A 19,592-nucleotide genomic window follows, 5' to 3' on the forward strand; every position below is an offset into this window, starting at 1 on the left:
CGTTAGAAGGACATTACGTAAACTCAGCCACATCATCAGCTTGATCTTCTTTGGAATATTAAAATGCCAAAACCACCTCCAGTTGTTGTTGCTATCCCAATTTAATTTATTCTTCAAAAACCAATGATAACCCTCTCTAGCATTACAATCCCTTGTCCCTGCAGGTCACCATCTCCATCTTGACTCCAAATCCACCATTCTCGGAGGGTTAAGGCTATGAATGAACTGCTTGATCTCTTGAGGATTTTATAATAAATGGAATAAAAAACGTAAAAGTATAACCATGAAAATAAAATAATAATAATATAAGAGAGTACAAATAATATATAGAGTAGGAAAATAACTGACTCAAATTCAAATAAAAATAATTTTATAATAATAAAAATAACTATTCACAGATTGCTTTTTTCATATATTGTTGTATCTCCCCATGTATTAGCAGGTTTGTCCTTTGTATAATTTTATTTTATTTTATATTTAAAAAATAATTTTATAATAATATAATAATTAAGGATATTTGATCCGATATGAGAATAAATTTGCACATACTAATACTAGTATGAGAAAAATAAGGATAAATAAAAATACGACATATAAATTATATTATTTATTATTTTTATCACTATATAAATTTTTAAAATAAATATATTATATCATTTTTTATATTAAAATATTTTTATAAATTATTAAAAATACACAAAGAAATTAACCTTTAACTTAAAAATCTTAAATATTTTAATTTTTCATAAATATTATCATTTTAAATTTATCATATATCAAAATTTAATTAACTTTCATTTTTAATTTTAAATAATTAAAAATATAGATAAAAAAAATATGTTCGTCTCTTACCTTTCAAAGACACATCATTCATAAGTCGCGTGAGAGGACAACAAACTAGCACTAAAGACCCACAAAAGATACAAACACGTCCCACATTGATTACCATACAAAATCTTTACTTGTTTAAATGTTGAATTCAATAACTTGTTGGTCAATGTATAGGGAATGTGGGATGGGATTTACGCGTGACTTTATAAACCCTAAACCGCCCTTATTCATGATAGGGAAATCTACTGATGGAAGGTCTTTGTCCGCTGTTTCCCCTCATGTGTGGAAAAAACAAAGAAACAGTGATGCATGGCACGTGTGCAAGTCCACGATGATCCATAGAGAGAGGTTAGTAGGTGGTGCTGCGAGCCATCTATTGTATGATGTCTATAGCGGTTCACTGTGATTTCCTCGCCTCTCTCCCATTCCTTTTTTCACTCGGATCCATCTTTGGTTAGCATTGCTAATGAAACATGGATCATCGTGACTATGTTGACATAAACCTAATTAATAATTACATTAATACTTATTAATATTGATATATTAATAATAAATAAATTTTTAATATTTAATACTTTTATATTATTTAATTGTATATATTTTAATTTTATATTATTTTTATATATTATATATTTGTGGATACAACTTAAAATTTATGGACCCACCATATGTTTTAGAAACGGTCTCTTACTTTCTCTAGCTCTGAACTCTGGTATTCCAATATCCTTAGTACTCATCGAATTTATGTATCAATAAACAAAAATTCATTTACTCTTCTTTCCATCCATATTGCTATGTACTCACTTATCAATAAATAAAAACTAACAGTACTTCCTTATTTTTGTTTCATAATTTTATTTTGATCATAATATAAATAAAAAAATTAAATAATATATATTCCAATATCCTTAGTACTCATTGTATTTATGTATCAATAAACAAAAATTCATTTACTCTTCTTTCCATGTATATTGCTGTATACTCACTTATCAATAAATAAAAACTAACAGTACTTATTGGAAATAGGAAAAGGGAGAGACAAATCAAAAACAGATGAGAGGGGATTAGAAAATCGTCAAGTTCTTGGAGATATTGGTAACCTTGAAGTACTTAAAACTACTGATGGCAAGCACATTTCACGGCCTATCACAAGGTTTTCTCTTTTTTTTTTTCGTCATTCAGTTTGATTGATCTACCAAAACATACAACTTATTTCCTAACTTGGTTGTTTCTTATAGGAACCTTTATGCAAAACTTTTGGCAAATTCACAATTTACTGCAATAAGAACATATTGCTCTTTGCTAACTTTGTTAATGATCTTGAATTGAACGTCTATCTATGCATTTGGTTTTCAATGAACTTGCCCACGTAGGTCTGTAGAACTTGTTGTTGGATCCAAAAGCCCAAGCTAATGAACAAGGAGCTGCACAAGGGAATAAGGTGCAGTACCATTCTGAAGACACATTCTTATTTCTATTTTTATGATACCTAATAATTAATGCACCTTGAACCTAATTATGTTTATTTTCAGAACTTTGTTCAACTTGAATTAGACAATACAGCAAGCGTTCACAGGAAACATGGTTTAGAGGAAAGCTTTGAGCACGATAATGAAAGAAAGTTTAAGAAAAGATCTTGTAGGAAAGTCATAGTCTAACTGCAGAAATTACTGCACAGAGCAAGGTACTTTACTGTTGTTTACACCCTGCATGTGATAGGAAATACTAGTCCTCTAAGGATATGCATGATATCTATGGATTTGGGAGTTGCTTGTTTTGTGGTTTGTACTCTTTGGATTTAGAGATATCCATGATGACGTTGTTGAAGGGGATGTTCCACAAATCTAGACTCTCTTCGTTTGGGTCTGACTTGTAACGATTTTCTAAACAAAATCTTGTGGCTCACCCACGCTAATACAGTCTCCCATATACTTTCTAAGACAATAATAGGTCTGTGATGCCCTTATAAAAATAAATTAAAACCAAAATATTTTAATCAAATAGACTAAATATTTTTTTAATTAAATGTTTTGTTTCCTTAAAGAAATACGAAAAGAAAAGCAAATTTTTAGCAATAGCAGAAAGCAACTTCTTTAGCTCATGATTGAAAGACTGGCTAAGGTACCTTAGATGTAGCAATTCAGCTGCCTTCGACGGAAGCTCCTTTATTGCACAGAGCTCACATCCAAGGTAGAGCATATGAATTGGTGCTGCCATAATGAAATATAAGCTTTTAGAATCTGCTTTATTTTTATGATGATGATATAATGATGCATGAAAAAATAACATTGTATAAATAACATTTTGTTATGAATTTTACTAGCAAACTCTTTTTTTGTTTTCAAATATAATTCAGCATCCAATAAAGTGCACTTATTGGCTGAATCTTACTTGTCCCTATATTATAAAGAGTAAATGAACAAAAATACACATTAAAGAGTTTGGGTGGACAAACATACACACCAATGAATCAAAATTATGTAGAAAATGGACCATAATAAGCAGCTTTATTTTATGAGCTTGCTTTTTTCTGCTAACTGCATTTTTTTTATTATTTTTACCTTTTTCCTCCTTCTAGTGTGGAGTCTGGTGACATTGATCTATCTGAGTTTTAAGAAGAGAACCAGGGTGACGATGGTGATAAAAACGATAACGATAGAGATGACGGGGCTGATATTAAAAGAGAATCTGTAGTCAAGAGGGAACCCAGCAAGCTGCTGGAACAAATGGTGAGATGTCACTAATAATTTTACCTTGACTTCTATCGTTATAAGAGCCTTTAAGCTTAAATTATTGCCTCAACTCGTGCAGAAAATGCAGCAAATGGATCTAACCCCCAGCCGAAGAAACTAATTATAAGTGATGAATACTTTCAGAGAGTGACTAGGGCACTCATCATGCATCTTAGACAGCAGGAAGAAACTGTTCTGCAACAAGGTGCCACTTGAAATGTTTGCTATTTGTTATTGAATATTTACTTCAATTGATTAGGCTCGGTAAAGGAACTGTATACCTTTCAATCAAGTTCTTAAGCTCTGAATGCCTTTGTCTGCTCTACATCTAATAGTTATTTGTACAAAGAAACTTTTGCTATGAATATAACTAGCCTTTATATGGTGTCCAATGTAACAGTATATTATATTGAAAACTGAAATTTATGCTACTTATGAATGTTGCAGGAACTGAGTTGGCTGAAACAAGGCAACGAGATTTGATTCAATGGTATATAGACCAACAAAATGAGAAAAACGCTTACAGTTCTATGGAGGAGGTTAAAGCAGAACTTTCCAGACTCAAAGCTATTATAGAGGTCTACATTTTGTCTACACCCTTCCAAGAATTGCATTTACTTAGCTTTCAAACAAAAACACAATTATTTTGGACATGAGTTGATTTAAGTGAGTTTCATTCATTTTCCATTATCTTTCTTGTGACAGTGTTTTGGCAACCTTGCTGAAGAACAAAGTTGTGCCTGATCCAAGATTCAAGATTAAGATTGCTTAAAGATTCTGTTGTGGTTTGTATTGGTTGCAGCTCCAAAAGCAGTGAAAAAATCAAAAAGACAAAACTAATGCAAAATTTATTAAACCATACTGATTGTTCAGAAATAGAGCAAAGTTATGTTATTCATGAATTATTTTTACCTTTGGTCTAGATTGTAGATCATACTTTTGATGTATTTAGGCATTTTTAATATTTTAAATTCTATATTTCTATGTAGACTTTGGACGGACACAGTAGACTTTGGACGGACACAATCCGCCAAAATACAAAATAAAAGTCACAAACTCATTTCTCTCCTACATTAGCATTCTCATCCTGGACTTCATCTCCAGGCTCATCGTCGACCAGTTTTCCCCCGATCACAATCTTGATAACGTCAAATTGACTAACGTCGAATTCAGGGGCGAACACATGAACCTGACTAACTGCTCGGTCAAATCCGGCAGCGAACATCTCTAAACCACCATCTTCAAGCTCCTGAATCCGAGCAGTCAAATTTCATTTTTCAACATCAGATTCTTTTTATTTCTGTTGAAGAGTACAAACTTGGTCCTACAGAGTCCCTATCTCACCCTCCAAGTCTTTCATCTTTTTCATCAGATCCATAATAACACCATCCCTCTCATTCAGTTATTTTTCAAGATCTGCTATCTTCCTGGCTTCCTTCTTCTCCTAAGCGCCAGATAGCTCCAGGCCCCGACCAACGTATAGGAGCCTGGCAGCTACAACCTACGAAAATCATCAGTTATTTATAAGTCAGATCCCAAGCAAACAAGGCAAAACAAAACCACAAAACCCTACCTGAACATATTGGCCAACTGTTTCCTTCCCAGCACCATTCAAAAGCTAAAAGTCAGAAGAACTCTGAGCAACTTTCTTAGAAAGCGCGGCATAAGGGAAACGGTCGCTCCAAACTGAGTCCGAACTCCCACCAGTAACAAAGCCATGCAAACACATTTGGTTCTTCAAGTTACCCCTAACCCGGCCACCACTAGCGAAATCAAATCCGGAAAGAACCTCAAGCAAATCCTCAGGATCTGGACTCTTCCTCTTCTCACCCCGATGAACCGCACTAGACTGCGCTCCTTCGGCAGCCACTTCCTTTAAAACATTGCTAACTGATGCTCCCTTTCCCTCCCGTTTTTTTCTCTAAGAAAGTCCGCATCTTCGCCGAGGACAAGCTCGGAACCCTCCCACCTGACAACGAAAGCATGCAACAAAAGCTCGGTAAATATAAACAGCAATAGTCAAAACAGCGAAAACCCTCCAAAAGCAACTCACCAATATATTCGGCCAACCCATCAGGATTATTTTCACGCTGAAGAAGCTCAGCAGTAGACAACAACTTACCAGAAGAAAAACATTAAATAGAATACTCCAGAACAAAATCCTCCTCCTCTGACCTCCCCAAGGCATCAAGAACCTGCATAGGCTTAGGACACCAATAAAGGAAAAATCTCTCACACAACTCCTCATCAAGGAAAAAAGGATACTCAGTCTCAGAGGAACAAATTTTCACAAACATCTCTTTAAAGCTTTTAAAAGAGGACTTAAACAAAGCGAATAAGGAACGCCCCGGATAGTTGCTCAAATTTATCCAGAGTCCCTTACGCACTCCCTTTGATTGAAAAAGCGAGAAAAACAAGTTAAGAGAGGGCGTATGGTCCAAAAACGCCATCAGAATTTTAAAACCGCGAAGAAAAGCCCAAGAGTTGGGATGAAGCTGAGAAGAGGCGCAGTATAAGCGTAAAAATACGCCTAATCTCCCCTCCTCTCGCAGACCCTCTCTTCCCCATTACATGCAATCAACTCAACACCACGATGAGGACCTTTATGAACCCAGTCACAAACGTTAAGTGAAGCTAGCATCTTTGGATTTTGAAAAGAGACGCGCGACACTTAACGTCCGCATGAACCCATTCGTAAAGGTCATCCTTGACCTCGACAACTTTGTCTTCTGGCTTCATCATCACAAACCAATAAAGAAGAAAGGTGAAAACGAAGAACACTAACCTCTCGAAGTCATCCTCCCCTGAAGAAGTAAACTTCCCCACACACCACAAAATTTACCAACGGAATAAACACTATCACACGATCAAATTCACAGTCAATCCCCAATCGTCGGATTGATAAACTATTCACATGACCAACGCATCATTACCTCGAATGTAGGACCCACTAACATTTATTTCCAAACATCTTTTCAAATACCCAAATGACAATAAATGCAACCCTTAATTTTCCTCATTTCCTTTTACCTTTTTATTTTTTATTTTATTTTCCTTGTTTTCCATTTCACGAGTTTTATTTCCTAAACATTCTTAGCCTGGAATTTGGCAACAAGTTAACCTTGTGGGTTCAGACATAGGTCAAACAAGGTATAACGACGGTGGACACTAACATTAACTTGCTTCCAACCAAAGCAAATTAAGTTTGGGACTGTGATCCGTACCCACAAAATGGGCTCGACGTTATACCTTAAAAAGACTACATCCAACAAACAGAACGTGAGATACTAGGTCAAAGATCAGGCCAGTTAGCTTCAAAATAAATATCCATGCTTAAGTTCGAATACGAGGTTGAGAATTTCGAACCGTCTAACATACCTCTTCATCTTAAATAGCGCTACACCTACACAAATAGTCTCAAGCACACACAGAATTCAATCTATTATTATGATAGTTATTAAGATATTATTAGTATTCCTGTACAGAAACTGACTTAACCATCGGAATCTCTTGTACAGGTGCTCCATACTGCTCGGACGAGATTGGAACCGATAGCACTACCCTCAGCTGAAGAATACCACAAGTACTCTAGTAACTGTCACCAACCTAAACCTCGGATCGAGAGCTGATACAGGAACATAACCCAACTTGGTTATTGAATGATATCTTTATTTTAGTCAATTTGCACTTGCAAATTTGCCATCAATGAACTATGATGTAGATGAGTAAATTGATATTTAGGGAACTTGCACTGTTGCACATTGATAGCTTGAAAGCACTAGATCCTGTTTAAAGTCCACAATGGTGCATAATTTTCTTTTTTTTTTTGGGATATTATGCAAGTTAAGAGGCACAAATGATGATCCCATGTGGTTTGGCATACTCCGATAACAAAAGATTTCTGGAAGGTTAGTGAAATTATTAACAGATCCCAAAAAAAGACAATTAAAATCCGAAAACAGCAACAGAGACGTTGAAAAAGTAGAGGAGAATCTAGATTTCAAAGTTAGTGAGGTTTCTTGCTTTTAGTTGCACAGCTGATCAAGGTAGTTCACTTGTTATAGATCCCCCTAAAAGTGTCGCGAAAATAAGAGTTTACTCTTATCCTGTAGTCCTTTAACCGCTTAGCACATTCATCAGCCTCACATGAATATTTCCGGAACTAATTGTAGAGATAGGACCGACATAGACACATTGATAATCTCATGATTTTAACCAAATCTATCATAATCATCATATAACAAACCTAATGGTGCTTCATAGAAACAAAAGTACGCAATAATTGAAGGGGAAAAGGATAGTAAGGCAAACTCAATTTTCAATTTTCAGCTTTGCAGCTTTACAATTACATTACAATCACTCACCGCCAAAATTAAATTACATCGTCAACAAAATAGTTAATCAACTAAAAATACAAACAGTCAAAGAAAAATGCTAAAGGAAACACATTTCAAATTCCCTTTAACTCCTAGCTAAAACAACGGCAACAGTAACAGCAACAGAGCCTTATAATTTAAGTAATTAGCTTTTCTTTCTCTTTTTGTTACAGAGGTCACAGTTTACAGCAACGAAAACCCAAAGCACAAAGCCACAACCACGAAGATGACGTTAACGTACCTCGCGCCGTTAAACCTAACAGCGCCATTACCGTCGTCAGCACTCTCATCGGCGGCGTCACTGGGCGAATCCGCAGGCGCTGTTTCCTCATCTGCCGGCGCGTCGGCCGCCTTCTGCTTCTTCTTCTTTCCTCCTTTCTTCGGCGATGAAGGAGCGTCCGCGGTGGCTGGCTCCGGTGCGGGAGCCGGCGCAGGAGACGGAGCCGGGGCCTTGAAAAGCTCCATGGGAAGCAGAACCTTATCAATGGTGTAGATCGCGAGCGGGTCCTCGTCAATGAGCGTGCCAGTGATCTTGGCAGTAACAATCTTGGTCTTGAGCGTGACTTGATCACCGTCATTCTGCACGGTGAAGTCAAACTTGCTGGCTCCATCGGTAGCAAGCGTGTTCATCAAACCATTGTTTGACTTCAACATAGCCATGCTCTCATAAACAGGCGTAGCATGGTACTCCAGCAACGACGCCTTCCCAGCTGCAGTTAGGTTCTTATACTTGGGTAGGAATGCCTTCAGAACCCAACAAAACGGTTACAACAATGTAACTAACTAATTTGTCCAAATTGACAGTTAGGATGTAACTAACTAACTAATTAATGGTGATTACCTTAAAGGCGTCATCCATGGGGCAGAAGACGGTGAGTCCGCCATCCACATTGTCAGAAAAGGTGGACATAGCGTCGGGGGAGGCAGAGAGGGTGTCGGCGAAGACCTTGCAGCCATGGCGGGACATTATGGAGGTGAGATTTTGCTGGCTGGGTGCGGGTGTAGGGGCTTCCGCTGCGGCCGAGGGGAGTGGCTTGCTGATCTGTATTATGGATATGTTGTAAGGGATTTCCTCCAACGATTTCACGAAGAATGCGGAGAGGGCCCCGCCGTTATTCTCGGCGCCGAAGCCCACCTTTCCGCCTCGGAGGTCGGTGATGTTGACGAATCCCATGGAGCCGGGGGCGGTTCCTGTGGCCTGAAACATAGTGGCGGCAAGGGCGGTGCCGTTGGTGATCTGGTGGAGCTTCTTGGCGCCAAAGTAGTCGAGGAGGACGTGGAGGGACAGGATGTTCTTCAGAGTGTTGATGGAAGGGTGCTTTGATAGCAGCTCGTTCATGGCACCGTTATCAATGGCGCACACTGTTATGGTGGTTCGCTGGTTGATCTCCGGCGCAAGGTGAGTTAGTGTTAGGTACTTGTTGAAGGTGGAGAAGTCGGGGTGCTTCTCCAGAATGCGGGTTATGTTGTGTGCATGGGTTGTGGCGGTGGCTAAGAGGAGTAGCGTGACCGCAAGGGCCGCTAGATTCGCAAGCCGGAGCCGCTGCATTTCTGAAAGGTTCCGAACTCCGAAGTTAAGACGGAGAATGAGATCTGCAGACTCGGGTGGAAAGTGAACACTTAGACTGAGAAGTAAGGACAGAGAGACAAAGAAATAGTAATAAGGAGTGAATAGTAAATGAGAAAGTATAGGCGTACAATGTGTACAATGAAAGTTTAGAAAGTATTAGAGATATGATTATTACTGTTACATTGTCCTATCAGGTTATGCTTTTGGAATGAGTGGTTTTAGGACATGGTATTAGAGTTCCAGATCCGAAAGGTCAATGTGAATCCAAAATTAGTTTTTTATAACATGAGATGTTTATTATCTGGATGGTTATTCTGAATAGTATAGGTGATGTTTATTTTATTCATAAACCAAAGATTTAACCCATTGTACACATTGTACGTTTAGGCCATTGACTCTCTAGCACTACTCATAGTAAATGGGCTTGAATTGGAGATTATTACGGTTTATGCCATTGTCAAGAAATGATTTGTTATAAATTATAAGTATGTGGCATAGGGGGCGGTGCTATGTGAGTTTGATAGAATATTAATTGAGAAAAAAAATTAGTATATTAAAATAACAAAATCAATAATCAAAATTAATCATAATATATTTATGAGTAAATATATATAATTTAATTTATTTATATATATATATATATATATATATATATATAACATAGTTAATTTAAAAGTTATTAGGATTGATTTAAGAAGTTAAGTGAGTTGACATATTTGACATATTTAAGACATGGACAACACAATTAGTATTCGACTCAATTTGTGCGTTAAATATCTTGATACTTCAATATTTTAAATGTTATCTATATATTAACAAACTATCTTTACATAAAATAATTTTTCTATTATTTAAGAAATTTTTTTTTGTCATTATAAGTAAAGAAATTCAAAAGTAAAACACTCACTTATCTCTATAAATATTTTATTAGATTTATATTTTTTATATTTTTTTTATAAATTTTATCTAAAATTCTTACTAATTTATACATTAAAATTTTTTATAAGTATTTTATCACTATTCGGAACAGACGTAAAATCACCTTCCAGCCTTTTCGATTGATTCCTGAAAAAAATGGATCTTCTCAAAAACATTTTTTTTCAATTATTTGATAGATTGTGATTATTTAATATATTTTCTCACATATTTTTTTATTTTTTTAATTTTATTTAAAAAATATAAGACAAAAAATTATATTTTATCAAATAATTAAAAAAAAAAAGAGAAAATTCATTCTCCATCTCCGAAACACAAATTCATTCTCTCCTAATGTTTGGAGTTTTAAAACTCCTTTGCATTATTAACATTATAATGTACGTTGGCACAATATCCTAGATAATTCCATTAATAAAACTTTTAATGTATATTAACAAAATTATTAATTAATTAATATATTTTTTTTGTAAAACTACCAATACATTAATTATAATTTTTAAAATATATTTTTAATAAAATAACAATTTAATATACTCTATTAGTATATAAATTATTAAAATTATTAAATTCGTTTATAAATTCTAATTAATTAATAATTTTTATTTTTATTTTTATTTATTTTAATTATTTGTTTGATATTATAACTTATCTCATAAAATTTAAATTTTTTTAAATAATAATTTAATTATTTTAATTACCAAAATAAATAATTTGTAGCGTACTTACCAATTTATACTATATTTATTTATTTCGTTTACATATGTGTATTTTTTTAATTTTCATATGTCTTATTTACACATAAAAAATTATCTCATTTATAGTATAAAACGATATATATGTATTTATAAATAATTAAATATAATTTTTAAAAATAATAAAAAATATTAATAATTTAAATTAGATCTTGTAAAAATGGAATGTTTCAAATAATAGAAAAGATAAACCGTCCATTTTAAATAATAGAAAATATGGACACGTTAACACGTCTACTGTAAAAGCACATAAGTGCAATTCAGATAATATTTCAAATTTTTAAATGACAAAATTTTTAAATTTTTTATGTACTCTCTTGAATATTAATTTTAAAATTTAAATTATATATATTTCAAATTTTGTTTGTCATATGAGAGTGTATAAAATTTTGAAATATAATTTAAATATAGGTGATTTATTTGATGACACAGTTAATGAAGATCGCGACTCTATTGGCATAGAATATAAAATTTTTTCTATTTAAGTTGGTTGTACAAAATTTGTTACAAAGTTTAATTCAATTTAAATTATTAATATTTTTTATTATTTTTAAAAATTATATTTAATTATTTATAAATACATATATCTTGTTTATACTATAAACGAGATAATTTTTTATGTGTAAATAAGGATATATAAAAATTGACAAAAATATACATATGTAAACGAAATAAATAAACATAGTGTAGATTGGTAAGTACGCTATAAATTATTTATTTTGATAATTAAAATAATTAAATTATTTATTTAAAAATTTCAAATTTTATGAGATAAATTATAATATCAAATAAACAATTAAAATAAATAAAAATAAAAATTATTAATTAATTAGAATTTATAAATGAATTTAATAATTTTAATAACTTATATACCAATAGAATATATTAAATTTTCAATAGTAAGTCATCAAAAAAAATTCTGTAATAATCATAATTGCTATTTTATTAAAAATATATTTTAAAAGTTATAATTAATGTATTGGTAGTTTTACAAAAAAAAATATATTAATTAATTAATAATTTTGTCAATATACGTTAAAACCTTCGTTAATGGAATTCTCTAGGATATTGCGCCAACCTACATTACAATGTTAATAATTTAAAGGAGTTTCAAAACTCCAAACTTTAGGGGAGTATTGTAACATTCACCTAGATTTTGGTTATATACTATATACATGTTTTTATTCTTTAATAAATTTAATTTTAATATATTAATAGGTTACAAAATTTTATATAATTATTTAATTATATTTATAATTTATATAAATTTTTAATTAATAAATTTAAAATTTAATTATTTTTATTAATATAATAATACACAATTAATTATCTGATATTTGTTTTTTGCATTAATTGTATATGATAATTAGTTTTTTCTTTTATTAATAATTACCTGTTTTACAATTGCAAAATATATATTACGTCTATGGTATAAAGTACTAAATCCAAACATTGTTAAAAAATAAAACAAATAGGTTTTGATAAATTTCATAATAAATTTATAGTTTTTTAAATAAAATATTAAGAAAGTTTTTAAAAATAAAAATAATAATACCACTCCCAAATTGATAATATCACTCTCTCTTAATTATATTTCTTATTTACTTTTAAAATTATCTACAATCTTTATGGATATAAAAAATATTAAAAAATGTTAATATGACAAATAAGGCTTGAGAGTAATTTAAAAAGATAAAAAATATAATTAGAAGAATTGATTTTTTAAATATTTATAATAGATTTATTTGATATTTTTCATCAGGACCGATAAATTTGTCACAAATTTTTTAAAAAAAACCTTATTTAATATCTTATTTTTCTGAAAGATATATAAATTATTTATGAAAAAATTTAAGAGATAACAGAATTTATTATTTTTTACTAATATTTTAATTATTAGTTTAATTTGTTTAGTTTAATAATCTAATAACATATTTTTAATCTATATTTTTAAATATTATTAACTAATTATTGATAAAAATAATAAATTCGGTAGGTCTTTTAGTATTTTGCTAAATTTATTATAAAACTAACTTTTTAAAAAAAAACTAAAGAAAATGCATACCGTGTTCATCAATGATGTCAAATACTGAAATGAATATAATTTTGACCAAATAAGGTAATCTATATACCACAAGAAGCACAGAATGGTATTCGCAATTTCACATAGTTGCACACTTGCACGTTGTAAAGTGGAAAGCTCCCTTTTCTGGGAACGACAAGGTGGTCCGCACAAGCTAAGCTACTAGGTAGCTGCCATGGTGCCAATTACCGCATTAATTAGAAGGACTTGTATTTAATATTGTAATCACGACCGTCAAAGACATTCCACGTGGATCGTTGACCAGTGAAAGCTCACCCATACTGATTTGTAAATTGTAATTAGAGAATGACAAGGATAATAATTTTATTAAACAATATAAATAACTAATAATCAAATAAAAATATATTATACTTTTAAATTAATTTTTTAAATTTTAATATTAAAATAATTATTCATACACTAATAAAATAAATATTCAATATATCTATTATTTATATTATTTAATATTTTTATTGTTACCTTATATTTTTTTATTGTAATTTAAGCTGAAGTTTGGTGTATCGGTTAATTTTGGTTGTGGAACAAACAACACAAGTTTAGTGTGGCTGTGATTTAGATTAACCTAGCTTGAACGGTGCAGGGACTTCCACGTGGACGGTGGATGAAAGTGCATCTGACGTTGGTAGAACGTGCTCCACCGACAATATTTCCTTCCCTTCTAAAACACTGTTTCACGTTCATGGATCTGACTTGTTAATTCTGTTTGCATCGGTTGCTTCACTTTCATAATAACTTGTGGGTATTCCTTTGTTCTTTGTTCTTTCTTCTTCATAATTCCAAAGTATAATGCTACGTGATGTAAAAACTAACAAGAAACAACAATTGCTTATCTTTCAACAAAGGAGATTAAAATATACGTGCTAGGTTAAGCTAGGAATATTGTAGCGTAGTAACAATGTTACACACATTTTTTCAGAAATTATTTTAAATATGAAAAAGAAAGGAATATTTGTTAAATATTAGTATTTAGAGTGCTTTACAAAAATATAAATGTATCAGAATTGCACTTATAACACGCAACCTGCGTGTTATCTTTAGCAGAAATTCGAAACAACTTAACAGAAATTCACAGTAAAAATTCGTCACGTGTCGAGATATAGTTCAACACGCACCCTGTGTATTACTGTTATCGAGATTCTGCGCAAATTTCCAAGACCACTTTAGCAGAGATTCTTCTCAGGGATTCGACACGTGGCAGCATCACAGCAACACGCAGGTTGCGTGATTCCACGTGGTTGCTCCCTAGCAGCACGCAGGTCGCGTGTTGACCGTGCAGCACAATGTCTCCAGGCCATGTGGTGGCCTCTCAGCAGCACGCGAGTTGCATGTTGAACGTTGGTTCCCGAGGTATTTCGATGTAAGGGGCATGCCATGCAACGAGAAGTGAGAGGAGTAAATAGGTGTCGTGGGTTGGTAAAGGCATGATGAGTTTAGGGGTGTATAAAAGGGTGTTGGGGGTTTGGTTGTGACATTGTATGAGTGAGGGTTGGGAGCAGGTGTTTGAGGGAGGGTTTCAAGGTGTTTGAGGCAGGGTTGGGGTTTAGTTGTGTATGAGTGAAGGTTGGGTGGTAAAGGGTTTTGGAAAGTGAGTGAAGGTTGGTGGTAAATGGTTTTGGAGAGTTAGTGAAGGTTGGTGCAAGGGTTTTGAAGAGTTTGGAGAGGGTTGAGTGCAATGGTTTGGGATTAGGTTTGGAGAGTAAGTAAGTTGATTTTAACTGAAAGTGATTTTAGTACGTCTAAAATGGTACGTGATTATACGTCTCTAGAAGATCATATTATCAACTATTTGGGACATCCTAATTATGTAAGTTTGTTATTTCTGTTAATATAATTAATAATATTTTGTGATATTTCGAAAATAAAATAATTATATTAATTCTTTGATTTTTTTGGAAATTAATAATATTAAGTTTCGAATTTTATATTATTATTTTATGTTGTAATGTTAATTTTATTTAGTTGTAATATGTATTTTTTAATTTTTAATAATTTATAATTTGTATTTTGATTGTCTTGTACCTAGGCTAAAAGGAATATTCTGTCCCGTAAGCTTGATCTGCAGGAATAGTGGCACCTGACGGTTGAGCAGGCTTTACGAACAACGGAATTTTACCATGTATCGAGAGTGGGATAGATCAAAGGGCATTCTGGCTAGCTATCTGTTCTTGTGGAAAGGTGGAGGCCGAAGACTCATTCCTTCGTATTGTCAGCCGGTGAGGTTACAGTGACACTGGAGGACGTGTTACACATATTTGGCCTACCGATTGATGGAGAGGTTGTGACCGGTTGGACTGATAGCAGTCAAGACTCTTGGTCAACCATAGCATGGAGATTTTTGGCAGTGAACCTATCCTGAGTAGTTCATCTAAAAGTTACATAAAGCTGTCCTGGGTTCGCCATATCAGAGACACACAGCCTCTAGACACTTGGGAGTCTGTTCAACGATAGTTAGGTGTCACACCTTCTGTCTGCTGGGAACCACCCTCTTCACGGATAAGTTGACGGCGTATGCCCACGCGAAGTATCTGCCACTACTCCAAAGAGCAGCTCGGCACTTACAGTTGGGGGTCAGCAACTCTCGTACATCTTTACAGGGTATTGTGTCATGCATCACGGTACGATTTCAAGGAGATGGACGACCCGCTTGATTTGTTGTTTGTTTAGGCGTGGGAGCGAATGCCTTTCTTGTCCCCATTTCGAGACATCATCTTGCACCTGCTGAGATACTGGTTGCACACAGGTAACACCGTAACAGTACATAGTTTATTAGAATTTGTGTTGTATTTTATTTATGTTTTACTGTAAGACGTAATTTAAACTCTGTTATAACGTTGTGTATTGCAGGTGGAGTCATCATCCACGAACCAAGGCGTGGATGTCGAGGAGAGTAGTGTCTATTAGGCATGACATAGACTACATGAAAGAGGTCAGTATTTGTCTTAAGAATAATTTACGGTATTAATAATCTAACTTAGCCCATGCAATGTTTTGCAGTTATGTTTTGGTCATATCTCGGCATCATCATCCCGGCCGAGTTACACCACCACCTTGATGTGTGTGACACGGTAGGGTCGTTGGTTTCGTTCGAGTGTGTTGAATAGCATCATGTGGATCGAGTGGTCCGCCAGTACGGGTATACATTGTCCCCCCTCTGACGGCACAGGACATCCCTCTTGACCAGCATTGTTACATTCTTCGGGGAGTACAGTGCCATGATTGGAGCACGATACTAGACGATTGGATTCAGCAATGGGGGAACCACCGCAACAGTCGGTTGTGAGATAGGAATTTGCAACCAATCGCCGACTTTAGCCCGTCTGCAGATTACCATTGTTGGTACATTAATTCATTCTGGATGTACTTGAGGTTGTCGAAGTTCATTCCTTAGCAACCACCTCAGCACTCACCCCAACAGTCATATGTAGTGTTTCAGCCATTTCTTTATTATCTCCCGCCACTGCCTCAGCCACCACAGCCCAACCATCACAGTCAGGACAGCTACCAGAGCCATCAGAGCTACCATAGCCACCACAACCATCACAGCCACCATAGTCTGCCTTAGCACAAACATGTGCATCTGTGATTTCAGTATGCAGACTTTCCCGCATTTTCACCATAGGTTGAGCAGTATACGGATGATACGATCATCCGTCATTTCCTTGATGGTGGTGCTCCTCTTAAGGATGTCTTTGATGCAGCGCCACCTCAGCAGTCGTCGTAGTCACACCAGGCATCATTGGACGGATCCTCTCGTCGAAAATCGTACCCCTACACCCGATAGTCGAGCGAGTGGTTGCATTGATCTGCATCTTGAGATTGATTTAGGTCGTATGAATGTGCCAACTGATACTCCAAGCAGTCTTGACTTGAATACACCGACACAATAGGAGGTTGTTGACGAGTATATCCCTGGTTCTTCAGCTCTGCCAGTCGCAGGTGGGTCAGGTTCAGTAGAGGAACAGGGAGTTGGTCATCAGTACAACCTACGACAGATGTCCGTCCACCGAACAGGTTTACTCTGTCAAGTGTTAACAAGATAGTGACCAAGACGATGGTATTTTTTAAGAGGAAGCCGTGAGTTGATTAGTCGAACTTAGTCTATTTAATCTTTGTATTAGTTGTATGCCTCTTCAATTGAGTTGAAATTAGTCTATCTAATCTTTGTATTTGATGTATGCGTCTTCAGTTGAGTTGAACTCAGTATTATCTAATCGCTAGTGTTAGTTGCAATCATGTTTAGTTCATTCGAACTCAGTATCATTTAATATTTCTATTAGTTGTAATTAATAGTCAGTCGAAGCAAACTTAGAAATACATTAACTTAAAAATACGTTAACTTGGAAATACATTAACTTAAAACCACGTTAACTTAAAACCACGTTAACTTGGAAATACATTAACTTAGAAATACATTAACCTTATAAACCACCACTGCCACCAACCCCCACTTGATCCAGTACATTGCGGACATCTACTACGACTATGACCCTGCCTCCTGTAAAAACGGCATACCCGTGGACCACGCATTTCCTGTGAATCCATTTCATTCAAATAGCGAGTTGATTTGGGAGGACCTTTTGACATTCGTCTCAGGGCAGGATTCGCGACCATCGTCGGTCCCGGGTAATCAGGCCATGTCGTCGTGTCTCTCACTGGGACAAACTCAATTCGGTAGACCTTGCAAATTTGCAACATTTTGTACACATCACTGACATACACCTGCAAATCAAGGCGCTGGTTAGCACAACACGCAATAACATGGCGACATGGAGGTCGCTCCACCTGAAAATGCCCACAGTCGCATTTTCGTCGTGTAAGATCAACTACTAACACTCATCTGCTTGGCATTTCACGCACCTCAAACACCTCATTTCTTCGATCAAACCAGTGCACGGCTATGTTTTCTGCATGCTGCATATTTGACTCTATCTGATGAGTGGCAAACTCATAGTAAGTAAATCCAGCACGCTTGCACTGATAAGTCTCGGAACTCTTCCGCATAAATAGCTCATTCAATCGATAATATGTTGCTCGGACGAGCGCCAAGACAGGCAGATTTCGGGCACCCTTTAATATTGAATCAATGCACTCGACAAGGTTTGTCGTCATGTGACCCCATCGATATTCCTCGTTAAATGCCGACACCCACTGAGGTAGGTTGATGTTGTCGCACCAACGGGCATATGCTTCGCCTCATTCTTGCAACCTCTTGTAATTGACGTTGTACTCCTCCACCGTCCTTGAATACACAATGTTGACCACAAACTTGCAAATATGGGACCTTGAATTTCCTTCAGAAGTTTCTACCAATATGCCGAATACAAAACATCCACCATGCTCTTGGAGGTTTCCAATCTCTTCCACTACAGTTTACTGCTGCCCGAATTGACTCATGACGATCGGAGATTATACCCACGTTGTCTCTTCTTACAACATGCCTTCATAAATTATTAAGAAAAAAGTGCCACGCATCAGTGGTCTCACCCTCTACGATGGCAAAGGCAATCAGCACAATGTTTTTATTCCCGTCTTGTGCAACTGCAACCAAAAGGCAACCTTTATATTTTTTGTATAGGTAGGTGCTGTCAACTTGAACCAGCAGCTTGCAATATTTGAAGGCTCTAATGCATGGATTGAAATTCCAGAATACCCGATGAAGTACTCTGACACCAGTCACCTCTTCACTCCCGTTATATAGGAGTCGTGTTTCTATCTGGACTTGTGAACTAGGCATCTTTTGAACCATTACAAAGAACCACAATGACAAAGCTCCGTAAGATTCTTTCCATCCACCGAAGACTTTTGCTATCTACTTCTGCTTTGCCAACCAAACCTTTCGGTAACTAATGGTAAGTTAAATCTTGCCTGGACTTCCACAATTATAGATTTCACCTTTTATGGATGAGCCAGATTTAACCAACGGCTTCATAGCCTCAGCAACCGTGTCTGAGTCCAACTTGAAATGATCTTGTGAGATCATTCCTATGGAACACGTGTGCCTTCCGTTGTATCTCCGAATCTCCCAGCAAGCTTTCTTCTGTATCAAGCTGGCTCAGATAAACCAATCACACCCACGTCCATAAGTCTTGCATCTTGCATATATAAAACATCTGTGGCTTGGATTCGTAAACAACGTAATCGACTTCTTTGGAGATAGTGTATGTAATTCCGAATTGCTACAATGATTGATTTTCTAAAATTATATTCCATTCTGAACCGAAACTTCCCATCCTCAGGATCAGCAACACCTATAACAATAATAAATTGTCGCTCATTGATCTGTCAATACAA

The 19,592-nt window shown here is 35.0% G+C and overlaps 2 protein-coding genes and 1 long non-coding RNA gene across 3 annotated transcripts; 2 read left to right on the forward strand and 1 right to left on the reverse strand.

Moving 5' to 3' along the window:
- The first annotated feature begins 1,060 nt into the window (after window positions 1-1,060).
- Window positions 1,061-4,634, forward strand: LOC112791100 (DNA replication licensing factor MCM6-like). Its single transcript, XM_072203606.1, has 6 exons — window positions 1,061-1,226; window positions 1,858-1,984; window positions 3,526-3,560; window positions 3,643-3,768; window positions 4,011-4,141; window positions 4,269-4,634. The coding sequence occupies exons 1-6, from the start codon at window positions 1,061-1,063 to the stop codon at window positions 4,305-4,307; spliced, it is 624 nt and encodes a 207-aa protein (XP_072059707.1). The 3' UTR covers window positions 4,308-4,634.
- A 3,211-nt stretch (window positions 4,635-7,845) lies between these two features.
- LOC112791108 (fasciclin-like arabinogalactan protein 1) lies at window positions 7,846-9,803 on the reverse strand. The gene is made up of 2 exons (XM_025833827.3): window positions 8,781-9,803; window positions 7,846-8,683 (listed from the first exon to the last, which is right to left on the reverse strand). Exons 1-2 carry the CDS (start codon window positions 9,486-9,488, stop codon window positions 8,123-8,125), a joined length of 1,269 nt encoding a protein of 422 aa, XP_025689612.1. The 5' UTR covers window positions 9,489-9,803; the 3' UTR covers window positions 7,846-8,122.
- Window positions 9,804-14,333: 4,530 nt separating this feature from the next.
- LOC140183880 (uncharacterized) lies at window positions 14,334-17,415 on the forward strand. Its single transcript, XR_011880357.1, has 3 exons — window positions 14,334-15,105; window positions 15,352-16,041; window positions 16,146-17,415. It is a non-coding gene; the product is annotated as an uncharacterized lncRNA (long non-coding RNA).
- Window positions 17,416-19,592: the final 2,177 nt, after the last annotated feature.

This window comes from Arachis hypogaea, chromosome 1, assembly GCF_003086295.3.
Source record: "Arachis hypogaea cultivar Tifrunner chromosome 1, arahy.Tifrunner.gnm2.J5K5, whole genome shotgun sequence".
NCBI lineage: Eukaryota > Viridiplantae > Streptophyta > Magnoliopsida > Fabales > Fabaceae > Arachis > Arachis hypogaea.